Below are 25,283 nucleotides of genomic sequence, written 5' to 3'. Positions count from 1 at the left end.
TTTAAATACAGACTTCAAGAGGGAAAATGGCAAGGTAGGAATTTTCAGAGATTCATCCTTCTGCTAAAACGACGATTACGCTGGAAAAAAAATAATTGGAACCAACTATTTTGGAATGCTGGAACTTGGTAAGATACTTACAGCGACTAGGGGAGTGTCTGATGAGGGAGAGGCTGTAAAACTTCACTCAGGGAACAGCATGCTTAAGCCACCAACCATCCCCCATTCCTTAGCTCCACCGTAGCCACAGGAATGGTAACTTATTTTCCTGGAGCAGCTGGCTGGAACTGGAGTGGGCAATAAGGACCTAGTCCTCCAAAAATGTAGGGCTGTGTATTATGCTCACTTTGGAGGTTCCTGGAAGGACCAGTGCAGACACTTGTCTTTGTTTTGACCCCATCTCGCTTCCTTCGTGGAGTGTATCAAAAGATTTGAAGAGATACACATCCTTTTTTCTTTTTTTGAACCAGACATTTAAGAAAAATCCCTCTCAGGTCACAGGCTGATCATAGAGATAAGAACAGAAATTTCAGTGACTACACACACAATGAAGACGACTCAGACTTTGCAAAAATAGTTTGGAAAAGTCACTAGACAGGGCCGGGTGCAGTGGCTCATGCCTGTAATCCTAGCACTTTGGGAGGCCAAGGCAGGTGGATCACTTGAGGTCAGGAGTTTGAGACTAGCTTGGCCAACAAGGTGAAACCCCGTCTCTAATAAAAATACAAAAAAATTAGCCAGGCATGGTGGCACATGCCTGTAATCCCAGCTACTAGGGAGGCTGAGGCAGGAGAATAGCTTGAACCCGGGAGGCGGAGGTTGCAGTGAGCCGAGATCATGCCACTGTACTCCAGCTTGGGTAACAGAGCAAGACTGACTCCCCCCCACAAAAAAAAAAAAAAAAAAAAAAAGTCACTAGACAAATGCATGATTACAGACCTTAAAAGCAACTCCTCAGAAAGAGAAGAATGATTTCCAGAGTTACCACATTATACTAATTGTGTAGTTCTCAGTAGTTCAATATAAAATTGTAAAGCATACAAAGAACAGGGAAGAATGGCTCATTCACAGGAAAAAAGAATTCAACAGAAATTATTCCTGAGGAAATCCAGACATTGGGATTACTACTCAAAGACATTAAATCAACTGTATTAAATATGCCTAAGGAGGTACAAGAAACCATGGACAAAGAAAGGATATCAAGGGGATACTATCAAAAAGAAGGAATGTCAATAGACAGGAATTATATTAAAAAATAGAAATTCTGGCACAGAGATGTATGATAGTAAAAATAAAAAATTCACTAGAGGTGTTCAATGGCAGTTAAGAGGAGGCAGCAGACAGAATCAGTGGACTTTAAGATAATGCAACTGAATTTATCTAGTCTGAGGAGCAGAAAGAAAAAATGTAGAAAAATAAAAGACGTGGGGGATACCATCAAGCATACCAATATATGCATTGCTGGAGTCTCAGAGGGAGATGCGAGACATAAAGGGTAGAAAAAAATGTTTAAAGAAATGGCTGAATACTTCCCAAATTTGTTGAAAGACATGAATCTATACATTCAAGAAGCTCAGCAAATTCCAAGCAGGATAGCCTCAAAGAGATCCACAATGATCACAATATGAGTCAAACTGTTGAAAACCTGAGAGAATCTTGAAAGCAGCAAGAGGCAAAATGAGTCATCACATAGAAGGAATCCTCAATTAGACTAACAACTGATATTAGAAACTATGGAGGTCAGAAGGCAATGGGATGGCACATTTAAAGTGCTGGCTGAAAGAAAAAAGTAAATCTGCCAATCAAGAATTCTATATCCAACAAAACTATCCTTCAAGCATAAAAGAGAAATTAGGACATTTCCAGATTAAGAAAAGCTAAAGAAGCTTATTACTACTAAACCTGCCCTATAAGAAATGCTAAAGGAAGTCATTCAACCTGAATTGAAAGAATAGGCAGTAACTTGGAACCATATGAAGAAATAAAGAATATTAATAAAGATAATTACATAGGTAAACATAAAAGCTAGTATTATTGCACTTTTGGTTTGTAACTCCTCTTTTCTTCCTATATTATTTAAAAGGCAAATTCATTAAACAATAATTTTAAGTCTAGGTTAATGGATACACAGGTATAAAGATGTAATCTGTGACAATAACAATACAGAGGGGGAGGGACAGAGATGTATAGGAGCAGAGTGTTTGCATACTATTAAAACTAACTTGTTATTATTCAAATGGTGACTGGAGGCTTAAAATGTTAATTATGATCCCCAAGGTAACCACTAAGAAAACAACTAATAACCAAAAGAGTCATAGAGTGATTACATTATCAGACAAAACAAATTTTAAGTCAAAACAGGTTACAAGAAACAGAAGACCATTATATGGTGATAAATGTTCAATGATCAGGAAGATTTATACAATTATCAACATATATGCACCTAACAACAGAGCCCCAAAATATATGAAGCAAAACTTGACAGGACTTAAGGGAGAAATAAATAGTTCTACATTAAGACTTGGATACTTCAATATCCACTTTCAACAATTAATAAAAAAATTAAGACAAAAGATCAATAAGGAAAGGGAGAACTAGAACAACACTTTAAACCACTTAAATCTAACAGACATATATAGAACATGCTACCACTAATAGCAGAATGTACATTTTCCATAAGTGCACACGGAACATTTTCCAGGACAGATCATATGTCAGGTCAGGAAAACATGTCTTAATAAATTTAAAAAGACTGAAATTATATAAAATGCCTTTTCTGATCACAAAGAAATGAAACTAGAATAACAGATGGAAACTGGAAAACTCATAAGTATGCAGAAATTAACACATTCTTAAACAACCAATGGGCTAAAGAAGAAATCACAAGGAAAATTGGAAAACACCTTCAGCAAATGAAAGACAAAATGCAACATTCCAAACTTATAGGATGCAGCAAAAACAGTGCTCAGAGGGAAACTTATAGCTGTAAATGCTCACATTAGAAAAGCAGATACCTATGATCACATTTGGGATTTTAAAAGCAGATATATCTGAAATCAATAACCTACTCTACACCTTAAGGAACTAGAAAAAAAAAAGAGCAAACAAAACCCAAAGCTAGCAGAAGGAAGAAAATAATAGATTAGAGTGAAGATAGAGAATAAAAAAAAAATCAAAATCAAAAGTTCCTTCTTTGAAAAGATCAACTAGCAATGTTTACCTTAGATTGGGTTAAAAAAGAGAAGACTCAAATCACAAAAACAGAAATAAAAGAGGGGGCATAACTACTTACTGTACAGAAATAAGAATTCTATAAGAAAATACTATGAACAACTGTACGCCAACATGTTAGATAACCTAGATGAAACAAATTTCTAGAAACATAAAAACTGACTCATAAAGAAACAAAGTCTACATAAATACATAACAAGAAACTGAATCAGTAATAAAAAATGTCCCAATAAGAAAAAGCCCAATATCAGATGACTTTACTAGTAAATTCTACCAAACAATTGAAGAATTAATACCAATCCTTCTCAAATACTTGCAAAAAACTGAAGAGGAAGGACACTTTATAATTCATTTAATAAAGCCAGCATTACTCTGTTATCAAAGCCAGATAAAGACACTACAAAGAAAACTATAGACCATCATCCCCTTAAGAATACAGACACCAAACTCCTCAACAAAATACCAGCAAACTGAATTTACCAGCATATTAAAAGGATTATATACCACAACCAAGTGGGATTTATCCCTGGAATGCAAGGATAGTTCAACACACAAAAATCAATGTAATAAACCAAAACAGAATTAAGTGGGAAAAAAAATCATACAATCAGCTCAAATGCAGAAAAAGCATTTGACAAAACTCACAACCCATTCATGATAAAAACACCCAATACATTAGCATAGAAGGGAACTTCCTTAACATTGTAAAGGCCATATGTGAAAAACTCACAGATAATAATATCATGCTTAATTGTGAAAAACAGAAACCTCTCCCCCTAAGATCAGAAGCCAGATAAGGTTGCCCATTTTCACCACAGTACTTAAAGGTTCTAGCCAGAGGAATTAGGCAAGAATAAGAAATGAAAGGCACCCAAATTGGATAGGAATAAGTAAAACTATCTCTATTCAAGATGACATGACCTTATATGTAGGCAATGCTAAAGAATCCACACACATACAAAATTATTGGAGCTAATAAACACATCTAGCAAAGCTGCATAATACAAAATCAATATGGAAGAAAAATCAGTTTTATTTCTATATGCTTATAATGAACAATTCAAAAACAAAATTTTAAAAATCTCACAATAGCATCAAAAGAATAAAATATCTCGGAATAAATTTAAGCAAGGAGGTGCAAGACTGGCACATTGAAAACTACAAAACATTGCTAAAAGAAATTAAAGAAGACTAAATACATGGAAGGATATCCTGTGTTCATGGCCTGGAAGACTTAACATTGTTAAGATGATGATACCACCCAAAGCCATATAAAGATTCAATGCAATCCCTATCAAAATCCCAATAGTGGCTTTTGCTGAAATAAAAACAGCCACGTGAAAAATCATACGGAATTTGAAGGAACCCAGGATCGCCAAAAACAATCTTGAAAAAGAAGCACAAAGTTGGAGACTCATACTTCCCAATTACTACAAAGCTACAGTGATTAAAACAGCATAGTACTGATGTAAAGATGGACATATAGGCCAGCAAAATAGAACTGAGAGCCCAGAAATAAACTTTCACTTCTCTTTTCGACTGATTTCTGACAAGGATGTCAAGAGCATTCAATGGGAAAAGAAAAGTCTCTCTCACAAGTGGTGCTATAAAAACTGGATATCCACATGCAAAATAATTAAATTAGACTCTTACCTTATATCATATACAAAAATGAACTCAAAATAGGTCAAAGATCTAAATTTGAGAGCTATAACTTTATATAAAGCCCTTAGAAGAAAACATAGAGGAAAATCTTTGTCCTTGACCTTGGCAATGGTTTCTTAAATATAACACCAAAGACACAAATAACAAAAGTAAGACAGATAAACTGGACTTCATTAAAATTACAAACTTTTGTGCATCAAAAGAAAGTATCAAGAAAGTGAAAAGGCAACCCACAGAATGGAAGAAAACATTTGCAAATATTTTATGAAGGTCTAATATTCAGAAAATATGAAGAACTCCTACAACTCAACAACAAAAAGACAAACAATCCAGTTAAAAAATGGGCAACAGACCCAAACAGACATCTCTCTAAAGAAGATAAAAATGACAGACATTCAACATCATTAATCATTACAGAAATATAAGTCAAACCTCACACAGAATGCCATTTTATACCACTAGGATGGCTATAAAAAAAAAAAAAAGAAAAATCTCAAGTGTTGGCAAAGATGTAGAGAAATTGAAATCCTTGTGCACTGTGGGTGGGAATGAAAAACAGGGCAGTTACTGTGGAAAATAGTTTGGTGGTTCCTCAAAAAGTTAAACATAGAGTTACAATTTGACTCAGCAATTACACTTCTGGGTATATATGCAAAAGAAATGAAAGCAGAACTCAAACAGGTATTTGTACACCCTGCAATATTATTGACAATAGCCAAAAGGTGGAAACAACCGAAATGTCTATCAGACTGATGGATGATAAGCAAAATGTGGTATATACATGTAATGGAATATTATTGTGCCATAACAAGGAAGCAAATTCTGAGACGTGCTACAGCATGGATGAACACTGAAGACATTATGGTAAGTGAAATAACCCAGACATAAAAGAACAGATACTCTATGATTCCACTTCACAGAGACAGAAAATAGATTAGAGGACTGTGCGGGGAACTGGGAGTTACTGCTTAATGGGTTCACAGTTTGTTTAGGGTGTTAAAAATTTTAGAAATAACGGTGATGGTCGTACAACACTGTAAATGTAAATAATGCCACTGATTTATACACTTAAAAATGGTTAAAATGGCAAATTCTACTTTACCTATGATTTATCAACTCCCCAAATGAAAAAAATTTTCTTACAATGCATAAAATTTCTCCATGTGTTTGTAGGGGGAAAATAAGTATTTAAGGGTAGGAAAGCTCCAGAGGGAAACCATGTATCCTCAGCCCAAAACCAGGCTTCTATGTTCCATTACCTAGAAGAAAAATATAAATGGCCAGCACGTGCACCTAAAGCATCAGGTATAAAATAAGGTTGCAAAGGGAAACAGAGAGGCATGTCCTTACGGAAGAGAGATGGCACACAAAGGGTCAGGTGCAGGCTGAGTATTGTTGGACCTGCCAAGCTCTACCTAGGAAAGTGTGAGGTGTGATTGTGTTGCCATGCTTGACTATATGAAAATCTGGCTGGGACAAGAATTCTTGAATTTAGGTCTGCCCAAAGGGTCTATCTTTGGAGAAGGCATTAGAGGTACTGGATGCCTACTAATCACAAAGCAATGGAGAAGTATTCCACCACTACGGTTGACAGCATCCAAAGATGGCTGCCTTCTCCCTTACAGAGATGGAATTTACTTCCTTTTCCCTTAAATCTGGCCTGGCCCAGTGACTCTGACCAACAGAACAAGGCAGAAGATACATTGGGGTAGGCAGTCTCTAAAATGACCCCCAAAGTTCACCACCTAGGGTATTCACAGACTTGTGTAATCCCTTCCCCCTGAGGGTGAGGTGGACTCATTAACACTCTTCTGAGATTAGGTTATAAAAATACTATGGCTGCCATCTTGAATGAGCTCTCTCTCTCTGATCACTCCCACTGAGAGAGCAAGCTGTCACATCATGTGACAAGCAGCCCTATAAATGGGCCCATGAGGGATGGTGAGGAACCACAGCCCCAAGACCAACAGCTTGTGAGGAACCGATGCCTGCCAAAAACTGCACAGTGAACTTGGGAGGGGATCCTTCAGCTCCAATGGACTCTTGAGATGATTATGGCCCCAGCTGACACCTTGACTACAGCCTTGTTAGAGATGTTGAGCCAAAGGCACCCAGCTCAGTCACTCTCAGATTCCTGATCTACAGAAACCACGAGATAAAAAATGCTTGTTGTTTCAGCCACTAAGTTTTTGGGTAATTTATTACACAATGACAGATAACTAATATAGACATTCTAGGACTTCTAAGACCAGGCCTTTGCTCCTCCCTCTTAGAACCCCAGCTATTGTGCTATTAAAAAGCCCAAGCCACATGGAGCAGACAGGTGGACAAGAACCAAGCTGCTCATATGGACAGCCCCAGTCAGAACTGAAACTTCAGACATACCATCCCAGCCAACTGGCTGCCATTTAAGCCACCCCAGCTGAGGCCCTTGACATCACAGAACAGAGAGGAACCATCCCCTCTATGCCCTGCTGAATTTCTGACCCACAGAATCATTAAGCAATAAGAGGGTTGTTGTTTTAAGTCACTAAACTTTGGGGTGGTATGTTATAATAAATAACCAGAACAAACACTAATTATTAGGATTTGCAGTGAGGCAACAGATCACGCAGGTAGAGATCTGGAGCATGTGGACTGCTTTACTGAACCCCAGCAATTTATTCGTGAATGGTGGACAAGTGGACAGTGGTCTGCTTAGGGACTAGAGGATGGGGTGCATAAGGAAATGATCCCATGGCCACAAACTACAATTCTATGTCTAACAGGCACTGTCTTAGAAATGTGAGTTGTTGGTCAGAGACAACAGCTTAAGCCAGGCCAACTAAAGAATAAGAAATTCCTTGCATGTGTTCTGTTGGAATTAGAAATCTCTAAACTAAAAGGCTCCACAAAACTAGTATCTTGGTTGCTGCTGAGGAAGGCAGCACCAATATTTTCCAGCATTATTCAGTAATACCTGTTCACCCAAAGAATAACCTGCCAAATCTCTGCCTCTAACTGATCTAAAATAGAAAAGCTTTATCAAATTGAATGAATTAAGGCAATGTCAAATATTTAGAGAAAAGAACAGTACTATTCATATTCAAGTTACATTGATAAGGAGTCAACATTGCAACAAACTATTAAAACAGACTTTCTGATAGAGAGCTGGTAGTGAGTAGCATAGGTTGGGCCACTTTTGGAGAGGGCTTGCTTCCTCAGAAAAAAGCCTGTGAAGTGTCTAATTTTAAATAAAGGTAGTCATTCATCTCAAAGCTTCCAGACCTTTCAGGAATGTTATTAGGAATCACATGATATAACCCTATTCCTCCTAAGCAAAAGTATAAGACCATGATTCCCTATATCCATAAACTAAGAGGAACAAGAATGGGGACAAAAAGTCTACAAATGTGCTGTATGTCTACACTGGCAAGGCTGGACTTCAAGATCTCAACATGCACACTCTGAAATGTAAGAGGCTGGACTGCATGGACCTGGGATTAGCAACAGCATTTGCCAAATGCTGTACTTCAAATGCCAATCAGCCACTCCAAATCAGTATCCCTAGCTTCTGGCTGGGAAACATCACAAAAAATTCAGTTGCCTCCAAGATCCAAACAGTAGAAACTCATTAGTGGCCTATTCAATAATATTCAAAACATGTGTACTAATTAACATAGTCTGTGATGCCAAGTTAGAGATGGTCTAATGCACTTGATGTGCGGTGTACTACAAACTGGTACCTGATTCACCTTCAAATGAGTAAATGTCAAGTCATGGAATACAGATTCCTGGGAGGAGCTACGCAACAATGCTGCCACAGTGCAGCTACAACAGACACCAATTAGCAAACACCTAGCTAATACATTATCTAGCAAAGTAGTATTCCATATCATCAATTCCAGTCTGATTAATAATGATGTTGAAATTGAATTCCTGTAGTAAAGAAATACTTTATATTGTATCCATTGTCTTTAAGAAGATATTAATAATGATTTAAAAAATACTACTGGAACATGCACCAAAAAAGAAACATATATGATCTTTGTTAGAATACCAAAATGGAACAGAAGAATATACAGAACCCAGAAAATGTACATTTAATTAGGGGACATTTAGGGGATAATTTGTCACAAAGATAGTACAAAAGGACAAACACTCTTTCCCTTCCTTTCTGAGAAGCCATAGACTAACACTCATGTAGGTGCCACAAACTGGTCTGCATTTGGCAGGCTTCCTGTGTCCATTAGCAAATAGATATGCTACAATGAAGAAATGCTTTTCCAGGCATTTTGGTAAGGATTATGAGTCCATTTTCAGACGAACCTAGTTATGAATGTTCCCTTCTTTTCAACTAGAGTACAATGCAAGGGATAAAACTATCTTCTCCTGAAACTGAGGGAGATGTGTAGTAGCCTGGGAGACAGGTGAAGGTCGAATAAGTAAATCTCAGCCATTTGTAGTTTAAATGTTTCAACAAAACAACTGCTATTTTCTGCCCACATATGATTTTATTAATCAGTGGTTCTGGCAAACAAGACCATTAACTGCAGTCCTAGAAAGCCATATTGGATTGTATAAGGCGCAGGTACACTTATTTTCTGACCAGGAGGCACTGTGATGTAGTTTTAGGGTCATATAACTAAGACCATCATGATTAAGGATGAGTTCATCTCCATAGTGACTCATTTAATCACCCTATATTTAAATTCTTCTCTCCTCTCCCCTTCTCTGGCTTTTTAATAGGTTTAAACAAAATGGCTATCAGTCTCTGACTTCAGTGATTTCTGTCATCGACGATTCAGACATTTTCCTTATTCTTCACCATCACTGTGTGATCCATCGGCCTTGTACGATTCTTGGCCAATGGCCATATTAATTTTCTACTTGAAAGGACACAAATAGAATACTGCTTATGATGAAGGTAGTCAGACGAGCTTGGGGAATAGCTGGTCATCTTGCTGCATAGCAATTAGCTTGGCAAACTGAAACAGTCACACGATTGGATCTGATACCTAGCCAAAATTGCCAGAAGAAAAAAACTCATTCTGTTGGGGGTGTTAAATGGCTTTCTAAATAGTGACTATCACAGTTCTATTTGCCCTTTTGGAAATGGTACAGGCAGTGTGACATCAGAGATCTCCGTTTCCACGGTGATTATTAGTGATGGCATTTCAGACGTTGTGGTTAGCTTCTCCAGTATAATTCCTTGCACTTTACATTATAAGAGAGGAGACAGAAAAACTGCTCATGTTAACATTTTTAAAGGAAAGAATGCTGATCATCCAAGTAGATAAACATCGTGGTTTTTAAGTAAACACAATTTGTTAACCTTGAACAGATGTGTGTTGATAGAAGATATATGGATTAAGCTGGCAAATGATACCACTTGGAATTAATAGGGACTAATTAATTGCTTAGATATTTAGCAGCAATTAGCTGTTATTTCTTGCCTACACATTGTTTTATAAACTGGTGGTTCTCATTACACTGATTTGTCCATTTTTATATGTAAAAAAATAATATTTTCTTACTGTGAAGTAATTAATCTTGAGTTATGAACTAATCTGGAGCCTAAGTAGGGAGAAAACTTATCTTCCTCTGCAGTCAAAGACAATCAACGAGAGGAAGGTGGGTGAGTTTCCTAGAGCCCAACACGAACATTCATGCAGGGCAGGGTGACATTTCACACATCTTCTTTTTTCACATGTCTCTTCATTTCATACGTGACCCCTCAATACACGGTGACTTTGATGCTGATGAAACTGAACATTTCATTTTTACTTTAATTTTCACATTTAGAGTTGATGGTTCACTTTAAAACACAGTTCACTAAGAAAAAAACAGAATAAACCTAAAGGCCTCTTTTTCAAGAAATTGCTTCATTTGATTTTGATACACGAGAAAGTTTTCAATTTTCTCATGTAGCCATAAAGGTAGTCATCTTTTTAAAAAGATAATCTGCTATAAAATACACAGTGTATACCTATAAACAAAGTCTACTGAAGTAGCACAGATAAAAAACCAATTTGTTTTTAAATACAGAAAAAAGAATACCCAGAGTCTTTCTATAGTGACTCAAATCAGATCTACTGTGTAGTTCATAATATTGTCTAGAGGCTGAATCCAAGATTATAAACCCAAGTTACAGAGAAAATCTGGCAAGATGAAGGGAAGTCATAATGAATCAAAATGCAATTAAAAAATTCTACCTAAATGCATTACTCTTACACAAGAGTAACCAAAATGATAAATGATTCTATCTTTCCCTTACTCAAGCTTACTAGTTATGCCAGGACACAATATCTAGGCCACCACTGTGTACAACTTATACAAAAGCCTACAGACCTGGAACAAGGATGGATTTACAAACTGAGGACAAGGTCGGAAAAAAAGTAAACACTTAGGTCAAACAGTATCACCAGGTGTGACCTAAGTTAACAGGCATTCACAAAGCATAGGATTAACTACCTATGGGAAACTATCGCCATTTTCATCAGCAAACACCCAACCTACAACGAGACCGAGATCTATTATTGATGAAATTAAAGTCTCTTAATATGGCACAGAAAAGGTCCCACCTACAATTTAATTAGGAAAACATAATTGGTCATGCTGAGAACTAAAGAAGATACTAAGGGGTAGAATTCTAGAGTCAGAACTGTAAAAGATAACCACATCCACTTCTTTAAAATACGGAAATAAAGGCCCATGGAGAGTAAGTAAAATTATCCTAGATCACAAGAAGAGCTACTGGCAAAGCAGGAATGGAATCCTGGCTACCCGTCCTCCCCACCCCACTCCCATCCAAATCAGTGCCTCTTCTCAGCTAATCCAATGAGGTAACGTTGACAAAATGCAGCCCACAGACACCAGCACGGTCATAAAGAGATTTTCATTCTAAGGATTAATTTATGGAGAATAACTGCCTATTTACAAAAAACTAAAACACACGCACACACATCACTGTACTCACATCAGAGAAACCAAAGTCAAAATGCAAAAACCGGAAAAACACAACATTAAAAACACCATATAATAATAAGCTCTTCACATCTGCCCTCCTTGAAGTTCTTAATAATGGACTAACTTCTCCGGCATCTGATTCAGAAACTTACACAGAACGGTAATAGATTACTAAATTGGAGAAATAAAAATGCATCATCCAGACAGCAAATGTTCTTGTTCTTTCATTTGAAGGGTGACCAGAGCTTAAGTCAAACAGAAAGTCCAGGCCTACGTAGTTTCCCCTATAGAGAGCAATGGTGGGGCTTCCAGGCAGGGTGACAGGAAGTAATGCTTACGGCATCCTCCCTTCTGAACTCACTAGAGTCCCAAGAAGGCATCCCAGGGCTGTTCCTACAGAAACCCACTGGCCAAAAGAAACCCCTTGTATAGAAATGAAGTAGACCTATCATACCAGCTGACAAGAGAAAGGTTCTTCCCTGTTAATTTGAGCAAGTCTCTTCTCGTTATTTGAGAAACTCTACATGCAGATGATCTGAAATTGAGCTATTATTTAGATTATGATAAAAAGCTAGGGAGATAGATATGGCAGAAAGAGGGCAGATGCTGATTTCCACTTAGAAAATGGAAATCACCCCACTCATAAAAAGCAGAAACTGAGGCTCTTATGAGCAATTGGATATGACCTCAGGCAAGCCAGGGGTCCTCTCTGCATGCAACATTGTAAAAAGACACAGATGTCATAAAGGCAGATGAAATGATGTAGAGCAGTGATGGAATATGCATGCTCTTCCATTTTAACTTTGATTAGGTTCCCACAGACACCAGAAAGTCACTTGACTATTATCAGACTCTGGGAGTGTAGCACTGCCAGGATCACAGAGCGTTGTCGTTATCTCAGTGACTGAAAAGAGAATACACTTGGAAGAGAGTACTAAAGCCTTGCTTGTGTACAAAGTGTGGTCTGAAGACAGCATGGTATCACCTGAGAGCACAGGCCCCACCCAGGCCCACTGAGTCAGAGTCTGCATTTTAACAAGATCTCCAGGTGATTTGTAAGCACACTGAAGTTTCACAAGCACTTTACTAGAACACTAACAGTGCTCTGACAAAAGGGGCCATGGAAATTTTAGGTGTTATCAACTCTACACAGACACATGTGCAGAGGGGTTCTAAGTCAGTCTGGCCCTTGCCTGGTACTTCTGATCAACCACAGTTAAACAGTTGAGAAGTAAACCTTTTTTAATTACAGGTAACAGTACCAATCAAGTGAGCCTTATTTAGTTACCTCTTTGTGCGATGAAAGATAACAGAATAAAAAATAAATAAATAAAGCTAGACATGTTTTTAAAAAAAAAAAAAAAAAAAAAAGCTTTAGGAATCTGTCTGGATAATGCCAAAAACCTCAATCACACTAAATGATTATAAGTGAGGCTGAGTCATTACATTTTCATAATTATAATCATTAAAACCCAAGCATGGGTATTGATTTACTGATTGGCAACAACTTATTTTTTTTTAAAAAACCTCATTTCAACTTTCACTTTCAGAAGAGATTATTTTCTCAGAAGGCGTATTTTAGCTTTAGGAATGTAGTAGTCTAATGGGAAAACAAACATGCTGGATGAAAAATAACCTACATTTTGATCATGGCTCTCACCCTGTTAGCTTCTTACTGGGAACAGCGATTTCTGTAAGGATACACTATGGAACAGCAGATGTGAAAGGGGTCTACGTCATTTCTTGCTCCACTCACACATGCTGTACTGAATTTTCCTTTTCATGCCCACTTCCCCAGTGACCTGCTGTCCTAGATAAGGAATGGGGAAGCTCCTGATGGGGTTCAGAACACACTACCGCAAAAGACGGTGTCTTGGCATACTGAGTATCTTAAGGTGAAGGAATCAGAAAATGGCAGATGCAGGAAGGACCCTTAGACCTTCCCCTTCCTTCTCCCCTGACGCAGGTCATGAGATGTTCATGAGGGAGGTGCTCTCACACCACCTGGAGCAAACAAACATCTTCATCTCTGAAGGCAGAGGGGCACCTTGAGGGATCTAAATGAACAGGCCTTGCTAAACATTCCCGTTTATCACCCTTAGCTCTTACTCCTGTGTCCTGTCTTATTTTTTCATGACTTTGCACTCGTATAAAAACACTCAGGTTCAGCCATTTCTTTGGGTCTTTATTTCCTTATAAAGACTTTCCTGTTCCATAAAATTTATATGCAATAAATGTGTATGCTTTTCCCCTGTTAATCTGCCTTTGTCAGTTTAATTTTCGGACCCAGCCAGGGACCCTAAGAGGGCTGGGGAAAACTTTTTTACTCCCAAACAGGGGAAAGCTGTTCCCCAGGATTGAAGTTACTGAGAACAAAATTTAAAGAGCAAGAATTTGGCCTTTAAACAGCTCGTACTGGCAACTGAGGTTCTATTTTAATTTCTGAACAATAGTGATAATCTCCACAATAGTGAAAAACACTCATGTTTTTCTCCTGTCCATATCATCAAATTCCATTTCCTCAGATACAGTAACTGGGCACAGCACAAAGAGGAGGCGACCATGCTGACCAGTGTGACAGAGAGTGCAGAAGAGGGGATATGGGTCACAGGTCCTGACTCTCAGAGCGCTCGGAAATCTCTATTCCACTAAACTGCTTTTGTGAATTTTGTTTGAGCACAAGTCCTTCGCCAGTCAGCTCAGCTCAATTTTGAAGGTAATAACCATCAACAGGGGCAAGAGGGTACCAACACAGTTTTCACTGTGGTGCCAAGTTCAAAATGGGAAGGAATCATGAACTTCACCCTCCCCCAGTTACCTGATATCACGGCTATTTTCCCAGACCCATGTTCTTCTCTAGCTATTCTTTCTGCTTCCTCCATCAGCAGCATGCCAAATCCCTGCACGGAGCAACAAAGGGGAGTGGGAATTAAAAAGGAAGGAAGTTCATTAAGAGGGGTCCATAAAACAAGAAGGCTATATACTTTAGTAGTTGCTAAAATCTGTTAAGAGTGAAAAAGCCCACTTATGGGAGTAAGGAAAAAGAAACCATTCAATCATACCAAAGGTACACTGTAGCAGACAACTGAAAAAGGTGTAACTTTTGAACAAGAACTACCAAAAGGTATGTTGTGGATGATGTAATCTATTCACAGGAAGACAGTAATTCCCTCTCAAATTCTGTCTCTTCTTAGGTGGGTTCTAGGCAATCTCTAAATGATAGAAGTCTGGGGCAGTATGTCTTTAATTTCTTAGTCACCTCTCTACTTTTTTTTTTTTTTCCTTCTCTTGAGACGGAATCTCCCTCTGTTGTCCAGGCTGGATGGAGTGCAGTGGCTCACTGCATTGGGCGAGATCACTCTGGCTCAATCTCGGCTCACTGCAACCTCCGCCTCCCAGGCTCAAGTGATTCTCCTATCTCAGCCTCCCGAGTAGCTGTGACTACAGGCACGTGCCACCATGCCCAGCTAATTTTTGTATTTTTAGTAGAGACAGGGTTTCACCAGGTTGGCCAGGCTGGTCTTGAACTCCTGACCTCAGGTGATCCCCCTGCCTCAGCTCCGAAAGGGCTGGAATTACAGGCATGAGCCACCACTCCCGGCCACCTCTCTACTTTCTAAGAGTTGAGAAACCAGGCAAAATTCTTAAATAATCAATTTTGGCTCTTATATCATATCCACCATTAGGTTTTAACACATTTTCTGGAAATTTTAAAAAGTGAGCTATTAAGGTAGGTTGTCTGGGGTTAGAATAGGGTTCCCCTATGTATAATATGGCTTAACCTTAGGAAGTGTTTCATAAGTGCTTTCCCATCACCGTCTAACCTGACTCCACAATAAGTTGACCCATATGAGACTGCCAGTATTAGACGATTTCTTACTTTCAAAAATACTAACTGCAGGCCAGGCACAGTAGCTCATGCCTGTAATCTCAGCACTTTGGGAGGCCAAGGTGGGTGGATCATCTGAGGTCAGGAGTTCGAGACTAGCCTGGCCAACATGGTGAAACCCCATCTCTACTAAAAATACAAAAATTAGTCAGGCATGGTGGTGCACACCTGTAATCCCAGCTACTAGGGAGGCTGAGGCAGGAGAATCACTTGAACCAGGGAGGCGGAGGTTGCAGTGAGCCAAGATCACGCCACTGCACTCTGGCCTGGGTGACAAAGTGAGGCTCTGTCTCAAAAAAAACCAATTCCATGTGGTTCAATCTGTTATGTTCCAACTGACTGAATCTCAGTTTATCCTTTCCTCCCAAAAGGATACAATTTGGAGAGAAAACATCTCTGAACAACTAAAACACTGGCTCCTCTGTTTCTATGCTTCTCTTTCCCCTCTCCTGCTCCTCTGCCTCTTCCTCTTCTCTTCACCCCATTCCTTTTCTCTTTTCCTACTTAGGCAGTTTCTTAGAAGTCAAATAGAAATGGAATACAGGATACCTGATGCTGAAATTTAGTAGGATCCCGGCTGCTCACAGGGACTACACTCCCATACACATGCAGCTCTCGTACTATGGAGACACCTCCACCCAATTCGAAACGGAAAGTTTCTTCTGAACACTTGCGTAATCGTAGGAGGCCAATCAAAATGTCTTGATCCGGGTCTTCGTATGACAAGAATGTTTCCCAGCCACCATTTGCAACATAATCTCTCCTTACCAATTCAACCTATTTAGTAAAAAGCCACAAAAAATATTATTCAAAATTAAAGAACCAAATTCATTTTTGTAATTGTATGTATTTATTTAGGTTAATATCTAGTTAGGGATAAGGAATGAATAATCACTAATTATGTTTCTTTTTACTTGTCTACTCTCAAATAGCACCAAGATTAAAGTTCACACCTTGTTCATGGACTATTATAAAAGGAAAATAACTGTATAATTTCACAAATACTTGAACTTCATTAACCTTGAGACTCTTACAGAGATCCAGCTCAGTAAAGGCTTCCATGCATTTGACTCCCTTTGAAGAGTCTCTTAATGTAAAATTTCAAAATCACGTCTCATGCGTAGCTCTCAGGAGCACCCCTTTGTCTCAAAACTGTCAGGTGTTCAATGGTTTGGGTTTCATCTTCTAGTCCTTATCGCCTCCACTGAAACCTATCTTTGGGGAAGAAAAATGTGATGCTGGTCACCTGCACCTTGATGAAATTTCAAGGAAGTATGGCCTCCCACAGGGCACTTAAATATTATGCATAATTATGGGATGAAAATGTTAGAGAAAGTTCAATCATAGATGGTAGCTTCTGGGGGTAAGCTGTGTGGTAGCAGTCTGCACAGGCTTTTGGCTCTTCAGCTCATTGTACAAATGGCTCTTGTAATTTTCTTAAATAGAAGCCATATGTAACAATATTGCACGCACAGAGAAAAGTATACACGTGGACATGGCCACACGCAGAAACACTCAGTAGATGGGGAGATGGTACCCAGAGCAAGGTGAACAATTCAGACTAACACATATTCCTTCTCAACAATGTTTGCTAAATAACTGAACAGCACAAGAATCTGGCAAATTGTGTTGGGTCTACTTTTTCTCTCAAAAGGTCCTAAATGTGAAAAATGTCAATTAACTGATTCATGCTGAGAACAGAAATATCAATGCAGAGATCATCTATTCCAGCCTTTCTCAAATGGGGTTCCACAAGAGAATCAAATCCTACAGAAAATCTGGCATACAGCTAGACATTATAAGAGTATAAGAGAAAAGTTAATTCATTACATACCATGAATGCCTTAAGGCATTATGCTTAATTTTTGTGGAGCCTGTGGATAAGGGCTGATCTATTCATTTGCTTATTACCATTGGGCAACAGCTGAATAGTTACACATAAAGAGAGAAGCAGCTCATACTATGCTCTTCCCAAACGTAGCTCGTAGTCACAGGGGACTATTTACAATTGAATTTATTTTAAATTAAAAATTTAGTTCCTCATTTGTACAAGCCACATTGCAAGTGCTCAACAGTCACCACCACATTGGATATTGGATAGCTCAGATCACAGAACATTTCCAACACTGCAGAAAGTTCCACTGGACAGTGCTAATCTAGGATGAGGTTCAGACTTCGTTTTCCTAACCTGGCTCTTCTAGAATTCTTGTATTTGGCTTTCATGGTTTGACACCGGTATCTAATCCTCGATTAGTCTCTGCTCTTAGTTATTCACTCCTGGGGCTCTGTCCTTGGTTAAGAATATGTGGGCCCAGGGTTGGCAAAGATCTAAGGACAGTACCTAGGCCCTCTATGACATGAAGAGACTAACCTGGTATGGCCGTACTTTGTGATGAATTTCTTGGATTCCAACTTCTCTGGTTCTCACATCTCGACACTGTCAAAAAAAAAAATGGCGGGAGCGGGGTGGGGGGGTGGGAGAGGCACAAATATAAAACTGGTAACTAATTCAATCTTTATTTTTATTTAAACCTCTCCACCAAACCCTGGGCTCAAAATTAAGTTTGCATATAACTTACAGTGAGATAAAAGAGCTGAATTTCAAAATAAAACCACCTTTAATGAATCTGAGGATGGGGAAACCAGAGTAGGAATGTATGAAGTAGTACAGTAGTGCTTTTAAAATAAATTTAGAATTCAAAAAAGATCAATATATAATATAATCTTAGCAGTAAAGAATGTAAGTCATAAAAGTAAGAAACAGGTTTGCCTAGGGGATATAACTATCTGAAAGTACAATCCAGAAGTATGTATATAAAGAGTAAAAAGTAAATTCCTAAATGTTTAAAACCTCCATTTTACGGCAGTTAACATTTTTAGCATCCCCATATTTGTATCATTTTAGGAATATCCAAAAATTACATGTTGAAGATGGCTTTTTTTTTTTTTTTTTTTTGCAAGAAGAGCACTGTGGAAGAAAGGAAAGGAGGAAGGAAAGAAGGAAGGAAGGAAGAGAGGGAGGGAGGGAGGAGGAACCTAGAGCCATGTATTACATACTCTGAAGCACAATCACAAATGGCTCTTTGAATATCTGAGAAGGCATGGAGCTGCCTGCAGACAATGCCAATGCAATGTCTGGTCTGCATGGCCAAGCATCTGTGATGTGGCTCTCACTTCTATTCCACAACCCACAGTGCATGCTATGCTACCAGACATTTACAATTACACAATCCTTTTCATTATTATAAATCATTGTAATTATTCAATTATATATCTTATGGTATATTTCGCCCCCATAGAACAAACCATAAACATTTTCTTCCAGTAAGAAAAGATCACTGTGGGAAATTTGATGATGTCACACAAGCTTTTCTAGTAATAGTATATTTATGAAGGACTGCTATATATGTACAGAATTCCGAGAGAAAAATAAGAGCTCATTATTCAGTTGTAGAAAACTAAAGCTACTTCCACACCCCAGGAACTAGCTCAAGACAATGCTTTGCTGATGTAGAGTCCATGAATTCCAGTAAACAAAAACTGTACAGCAGACGAAGATGATCAATCTCTGTAATTATTAATCTACTTAATGTAGCTGCTGTCCTTTCACTACAGTAGTTCTATATAGTAGCTAGCATGGGAATGTATTACTGTTCCATGTTCTTAATGAACATCTGCATGCTGTTTCTGTTTTGTTTTTTTTTTTTTGGCATGCTTTTTTAAAGGCAGAGATTGGTGTGTGCTTATTTTCTGCTCAAGATGTTGCCTATAGGAACTAGATATATTTTGGCTATGACTGAAGTCCAGCCTTTGGACTCAATCCCAGCTTACTTTAATAGAGGTTAACAAGGCTTATGAGGGGTGAGGGTTGAAGAAGATGGATGGATAACGAGATTGTTGGGATAACCAGGCCAGGTCAGTCACCTTGGCCTTCCTGAAGGTCAGTGGCCTCCTTGGAGGCGAGAGGAGATGGAGAGGAGATGGAGAACACAAACAGCTGGAGCCTTGGAGGCAAAGCAGGCACACAATCTTGTTTGGTGTCATTTGCTATTTTTCTGGAACATAAAATTGTTCGCTTTTTTTTGGTAGAATATGCCAATAATATTCACAAACTCTCCCCTGAACAATCTTCTGAAACATTTTCTCCATAATAACTTGAGTGAGAGAATAAAATGTCTTAGGTAAGTCCACAAACACCATACGCAATCCTTGGAACCATGTCTTTCAAAGTGTGGCCCAAATCTGAATTGTGCATGAGAACCATGTACCTAGTGCTGGATAACAAACAGATAGGTCCCATCCCAATCTACTGATCCAGAATCTCTGAAGGCAGAGCCCAGGAGTCGGCCCTTGGTCTCAACACCACTCCTGGTTTATCCCTTTAGCAGCTCTAAGAAGTTCCTGAGCACTGGAGTTTTAAACCTTCCTATGACTTAAGAATTTCCCACAGAGACTGTTAAGTTGCAGGTTCTTGGGCTCTTTGTATATCCTGGGCCAGCACAGAGGAGATGTTTAGTAAATATCTGTGAGCGAAGAAGGGACTTCAATGGCCAGAGGGATGGGAGACTGGTATATGTGGGGCAATAGCAGTTTTGGCAATTATTTCATGCACATAATACTTGTCTTTTCAAATGATTATACTTTCCTTTCAGGATTTACATCTCCTTTTTCTTCAGTCAATAACTGAATACCTAATACTTCAAAAGAAAAACTGTTTTTAAACACTGGAGTGGGGCACACAGTTGGCAATCTGAGCAGGCAGAAGAAAGCAGAAGGGAATGAAGGAAAAGGAGGCAGCCCCTGCACCACTGGCTTCAGCTCCGACACAGTCCAGTGACTATGCTTTCAACATCTGGGGGCTTTCTGACCTGACCCGCAAGTCTGGTTTTAAGGGTGGTAGTGGCAAAGTCTTTTGTGTTTCAGATTTCTCTTTTTCTCAACAGTTGTGGCCTGACCACCATATTTGCTCTTACCTGTATTCCGAGGTCTTTCATTCTTGCAAGTGCCAGCTCTCTCAGGTTACCATGCTCTACTCCTGAGCTAACTAAAGGCATTGGAATATCCCTGTACACAGGAGAAAAACATAAGCTGTTGCAAAATAGAAATCATTCTCCACAGCAGTAAGGCAAAGATATTAAAAAAGCTAAAAAGAACAAAAATAAAAAAGCAAAAAACCTATGAAGCCGACCAGGAAATCAGAGGCAAAGCCTCCTAACAAGGAGCTTCTCTATGCCTCAGCTTTCTCATCAAGGAAATTATGATTTCCCCTGACCTTCAGGGTTTCTGTGAAAGGCACCTGATGGAAATCACTTTATAAAATTACAGAGTGCTAAGCAAATGACTGAATGCCCAATAACCATTTGTAAAGATTTTTTGAGTAAAGAGACGTTTGTACCAAATAAATCAAGAAATAAATTTTTTCCTTTACAAAATCTGTTCAACAATGTAGCTTACATTTTCCCACACAGCTGCTGAATGACAAGTAACTGGGATGCTCAAAAGCCTGCCTTAGCCAACAACTGGTCTCAAAGATTAAATCTTTTTTCCTTGTTTCTCGAAAATCTAAGTTAAAAGTGACTGTGCATTAGAGGAATAACAGCTTGCCTAAAGATAGGAGGAAATAAAATTTATTTCCTGGCATTAATACAGTATAAAGTGCCAGGCATCAAGGAAACTTCCATCAAGAGCTGAAGTTATGAGTTCCATTTTAGTTGCTCCAACACTCTCTTCTAGACAAAAATCAGTATCTAAAGATAAAATAGTTAACAAAATCTGAAGTAAAAATATGCTCGGCACATCTGCTTCCTGTTCAAAGACAAGTCTCTAATTTGTTTTGTCTCCTATGTGGTTGATCAGAGGAAAGATGTGGAGAATATGCCAATTATCTTTTCTTCTCATTTTGCTTTTGAATCAACTTGAGTCTTTTCCTCCTCTTTTCACTTATCCCTTCAAATGTTAAATACAATTAGCTACTTCATCCATTTGATTTTAATAAGATATTCCTCCAGCAAAAGTATCAAAAGCCAATCGATTAGCTTTAAAAGCTATACAAGTAAGTCTGTTAGGCTCTGGAAGCCAGGAGAGTTGCCATACAAACTCTATAAATCAAAGATAAGTCAAAATTCTTTAAGGCAAAGACACACTGGAGGGTTCAGAGTGAGAGTGACATAAAATGTATATATTAGAGTGACCAGAGTTAGCATATATGGCTTACTTACAGTTATCAGTAAAATAAATTTCTATCTTTGGAACTATAATTTTCTTAAAATCAAATACATTTTAAAATTAGTAATCAGATGATGCTAAATGAAGGCTACTAAAGTAAAAAATAAGGTTAATTTTGGCAAGGAACATATGTATATTTTTAAAATTTTACTGTTTCAGATTGTACAAGCCAAAGTCTTCTAAATGCCCTTTTTTACCCTGAAATAATTTATAAAGAACTCACAAATATATAAATTATTAAATATGTGGCTATATATCATATAGATTAAATATATGGCTATACATCTCATATATACACATATAAGAAATATATAAAACTTAAAATTTAAAACATCATACACAGCACAAAATTAATCTGATAAAGTCAGTGGCAACCAGTGTTAGCGCCCATTACATGACAAATACATTTAATTCTTGTTATTCATGATAGTTATGCTGTTGTGAATGCTGAATTAGTGAATACTAAAGCATTGTCCACAGGGGATATATAGGGTTAGGTTCCTGTGAGCCCCTAAAACATCTTCAACTGATCAATGCATAACCTTGTTTGATGCATGTTTCTGTTTAAAGGCACCTTATTTAACATATAGCTGATTCATTAACATTGAACTCATGGCCACAGCACTATAACTCATGGACAGCACTATAACTCAAAGCAGCTTACCTAACACATGTAATTTCTCTAAGGCACACAACAGCCTTCTTGCATTTAGGAACACGAGATAGCATCTCAGGATTACACTTGGGGCAGTGCTCCTCTCTGTATCCTTAGTTAATTAAGAAGAAAATGAATGAAGAGGTGCGGAATACCATGGATGGCTGGACATAGGAAGACAGCAGAGGCCTAAAGGTAGGGCCTCTGTGGGTTGAAGGATGACTGTATGTAGGAAACTGGTCACTGAGAAGTTAATTACCCAATGCACCAAAAACCAATTAAAAAATCTCAAACCCTTAAAAAAGGCATCAATTAAACTCTTACCATAGGTAGAAAACATGGTTTTTAAGAGTCTCCTTTGTAGAATGGACTCAGAGGAGATAATCCAGGACAACGATGTGTAAGAGACTCGCCCACGGAGCCTACCCAGCCCACAGAAGGGGCTGCAGAACCCATCTCTCAACCAACAGGACAACTTCCCTCCATTAGCTCCCCAGTCATAAATGATGCTCTGTTGTCCTGCTCTTATCCTATTGCCCCTTCCCTACATCCAAATTAAACTTCCTTCCTACCTATGAAGAAACTGATTTACTTATTAACTCATATGCACAACTTCATACTTGCTCTTTTCACTGGCACACAGAATTCAAAGAACTGTTCTAATTTCTAAACAGCATACTTTGAAACTTGATAGGGACAAATGTGGACAGGTATTAAACACATGGAATTCACTAATGTGATAAGTGGCAAAGGTAAAACATTAACTAAAAATTCATCTAGACAGACTGATAATTTACAATCATAAAAAGCTGAGGCACTTTGGAGCTTTAATTTGACATTAGGGAAGAATATTAGGCCCTTCTTTGGTACTTTAAGTTCTCTGCTGGCAAATGACAATTTGGCTAGGCAGACCCTGAGTCTGCCTCATTATGGAAACTACTAAAGCTTGCAAATGACATGTAAACCCCACAAGGATTTTCTAGGATATGACATCTGGTAAATCACCATAGTCAGAGCTACCTGGATGTTCAGTAATGGTTTCAAAGGTAGGATGTAAGACCTACACATTAAAAATCACTTATGGTACCAAGACAATTCTATTAGAAAATAATAGTCTTTTCAACAAATAGGCAAAAGAATGAAACTGGACCCCTACCTGATACCATATACAAAATTTACTCAAAATGGATCATAGACCTAAATGCAGTAAGAGCTAAAACTACACAACTGTTAGAATAAAACACAGAAGTAAACTTCATGCTGCTGAGCACGTTTATTTTTTTGTTTTGAGATGGAGTCTCGCTCTGTCACCCAGGCTGGAGTGCAGTGGCATGATCTCAGTTCACTGCAACCTTCGCCTCCCAGGTTCAAGCAATTCTCCTGCCTCAGCCTCCTGAGTAGCTGGGATTACAGGTGCCTGCCACCACACCCAGCTAATTTTTGTATTTTTAGTAGAGATAGGGTTTTGCCATGTTGGCCAGGCTGGTCTTGAACTCCTGACCTCAGGTGATCTGCCTGCCTTGGCCTCCCAAAGTGCTGGGATTACAGGCATGAGCCACTGTGCCCACCCACTGCTGAGCTTCTTATACATGACGCCAAAGCACAAGTGACAAAGGAAAAAGACTACATCAAAATTAAAGACATCTGTGCTGCAAATCATACCAATAAAAAAGTGAAAAAAATAACTCACAGAATGAGAGAAAATATATGTAAATCATGTATCTGATAAGGGACTTGTATCTAGCATATATAATGAACTCTTACAACTCAACAACAAAAAGACAACCCAACTGAAAAACAGGCAGAGAAGGGACTTCCAGTTTCTGGTTCTGCATTTAAGGAGCTTGCAAGTTGCTACTCTACTTGAACAAGTAGAAGGTCAACACTCTGAAAAGTCACAACTCTTCTGGACCTATAAGAGGGGAAGACACAAGGTAAACTACTACGCCGGGGCTGGAGAGACAGAGAGGCAAATAGAGGAGGGAGCTGTGGCTTCCCAGAACAGAGACCAGAGACTCCTAGTGGAAGTCGTGGCTTAACAGAGCAGAGACTCCTGAGTGGAAACTGCTGTGAGAAACCAACACTAAGGTAAGAAAATCTGAATTCTAACTGATCAACTGCTGGAGGCTCAAACAAGTCTGAGAGTTAAAAACTCCGGATGGACCCACTCACAGGTCAACTCCTACAATATTGTGAGATTTACCTCCAGTAACTTGGCCAGGTCCTCACATTAAATATCAGAGAAATAAACCCTTCTGCTTCTGGCTGGGAGAGGGGAAAAGAAACCATTTTGAAACATGTCCTAGCACTGCTTTTCTTAATTAAGGCCTTCCCGCAGGAGAAACTAGTTAACCAGAGCCTAACTGACCTGGGGGAAGGAAATATCCAACTCCTGCCCACTCTAGTCATCCTGTCCCATCTAAGGGCATAGGAAAAACCGAGAAACCCTTGTGATGTTCACAGTCCAGGGGCATAGGCTCACTGAAAGACTAAGACCTAATCACAGGACTAGCGAACACTTCTCCCCTGTCATCTTACCATCAGGTTACTATAAGCCTATTTACAGCAATTCCTTTTACCTAGAACATTATATGTCCAACTATGAAGAAAAAATTAGAAGGCATACCAAAAGGCAAAAGACACAACTTGAAGAGACAGAGCAAGAATAAG

The 25,283-nt window shown here is 38.6% G+C and overlaps 1 protein-coding gene across 2 annotated transcripts in view; it reads right to left on the bottom strand.

Moving 5' to 3' along the window:
• The window catches only part of ELP3 (elongator acetyltransferase complex subunit 3), a 97,794-nt gene that overhangs the window by 14,488 nt on the left and 58,023 nt on the right, over positions 1–25,283 (bottom strand). For both annotated transcript variants that reach the window (XM_019032525.4, XM_019032528.4), the window contains 4 exons: positions 20,707–20,797; positions 18,105–18,170; positions 16,283–16,510; positions 14,663–14,744 (listed from right to left, as the gene is read on the bottom strand). In XM_019032525.4, the coding sequence (XP_018888070.1) occupies positions 14,663–14,744; positions 16,283–16,510; positions 18,105–18,170; positions 20,707–20,797 (467 nt within the window). The remainder of the gene's footprint in view (positions 1–14,662; positions 14,745–16,282; positions 16,511–18,104; positions 18,171–20,706; positions 20,798–25,283) is intronic.

This window comes from Gorilla gorilla, chromosome 7, assembly GCF_029281585.2.
Source record: "Gorilla gorilla gorilla isolate KB3781 chromosome 7, NHGRI_mGorGor1-v2.1_pri, whole genome shotgun sequence".
In the NCBI taxonomy this organism is placed as follows: Eukaryota; Metazoa; Chordata; class Mammalia; order Primates; family Hominidae; genus Gorilla; species Gorilla gorilla.
The sequence above is the reverse complement of the archived record's forward strand: the minus strand, read 5'-3'. Positions and strand labels throughout refer to the sequence as shown.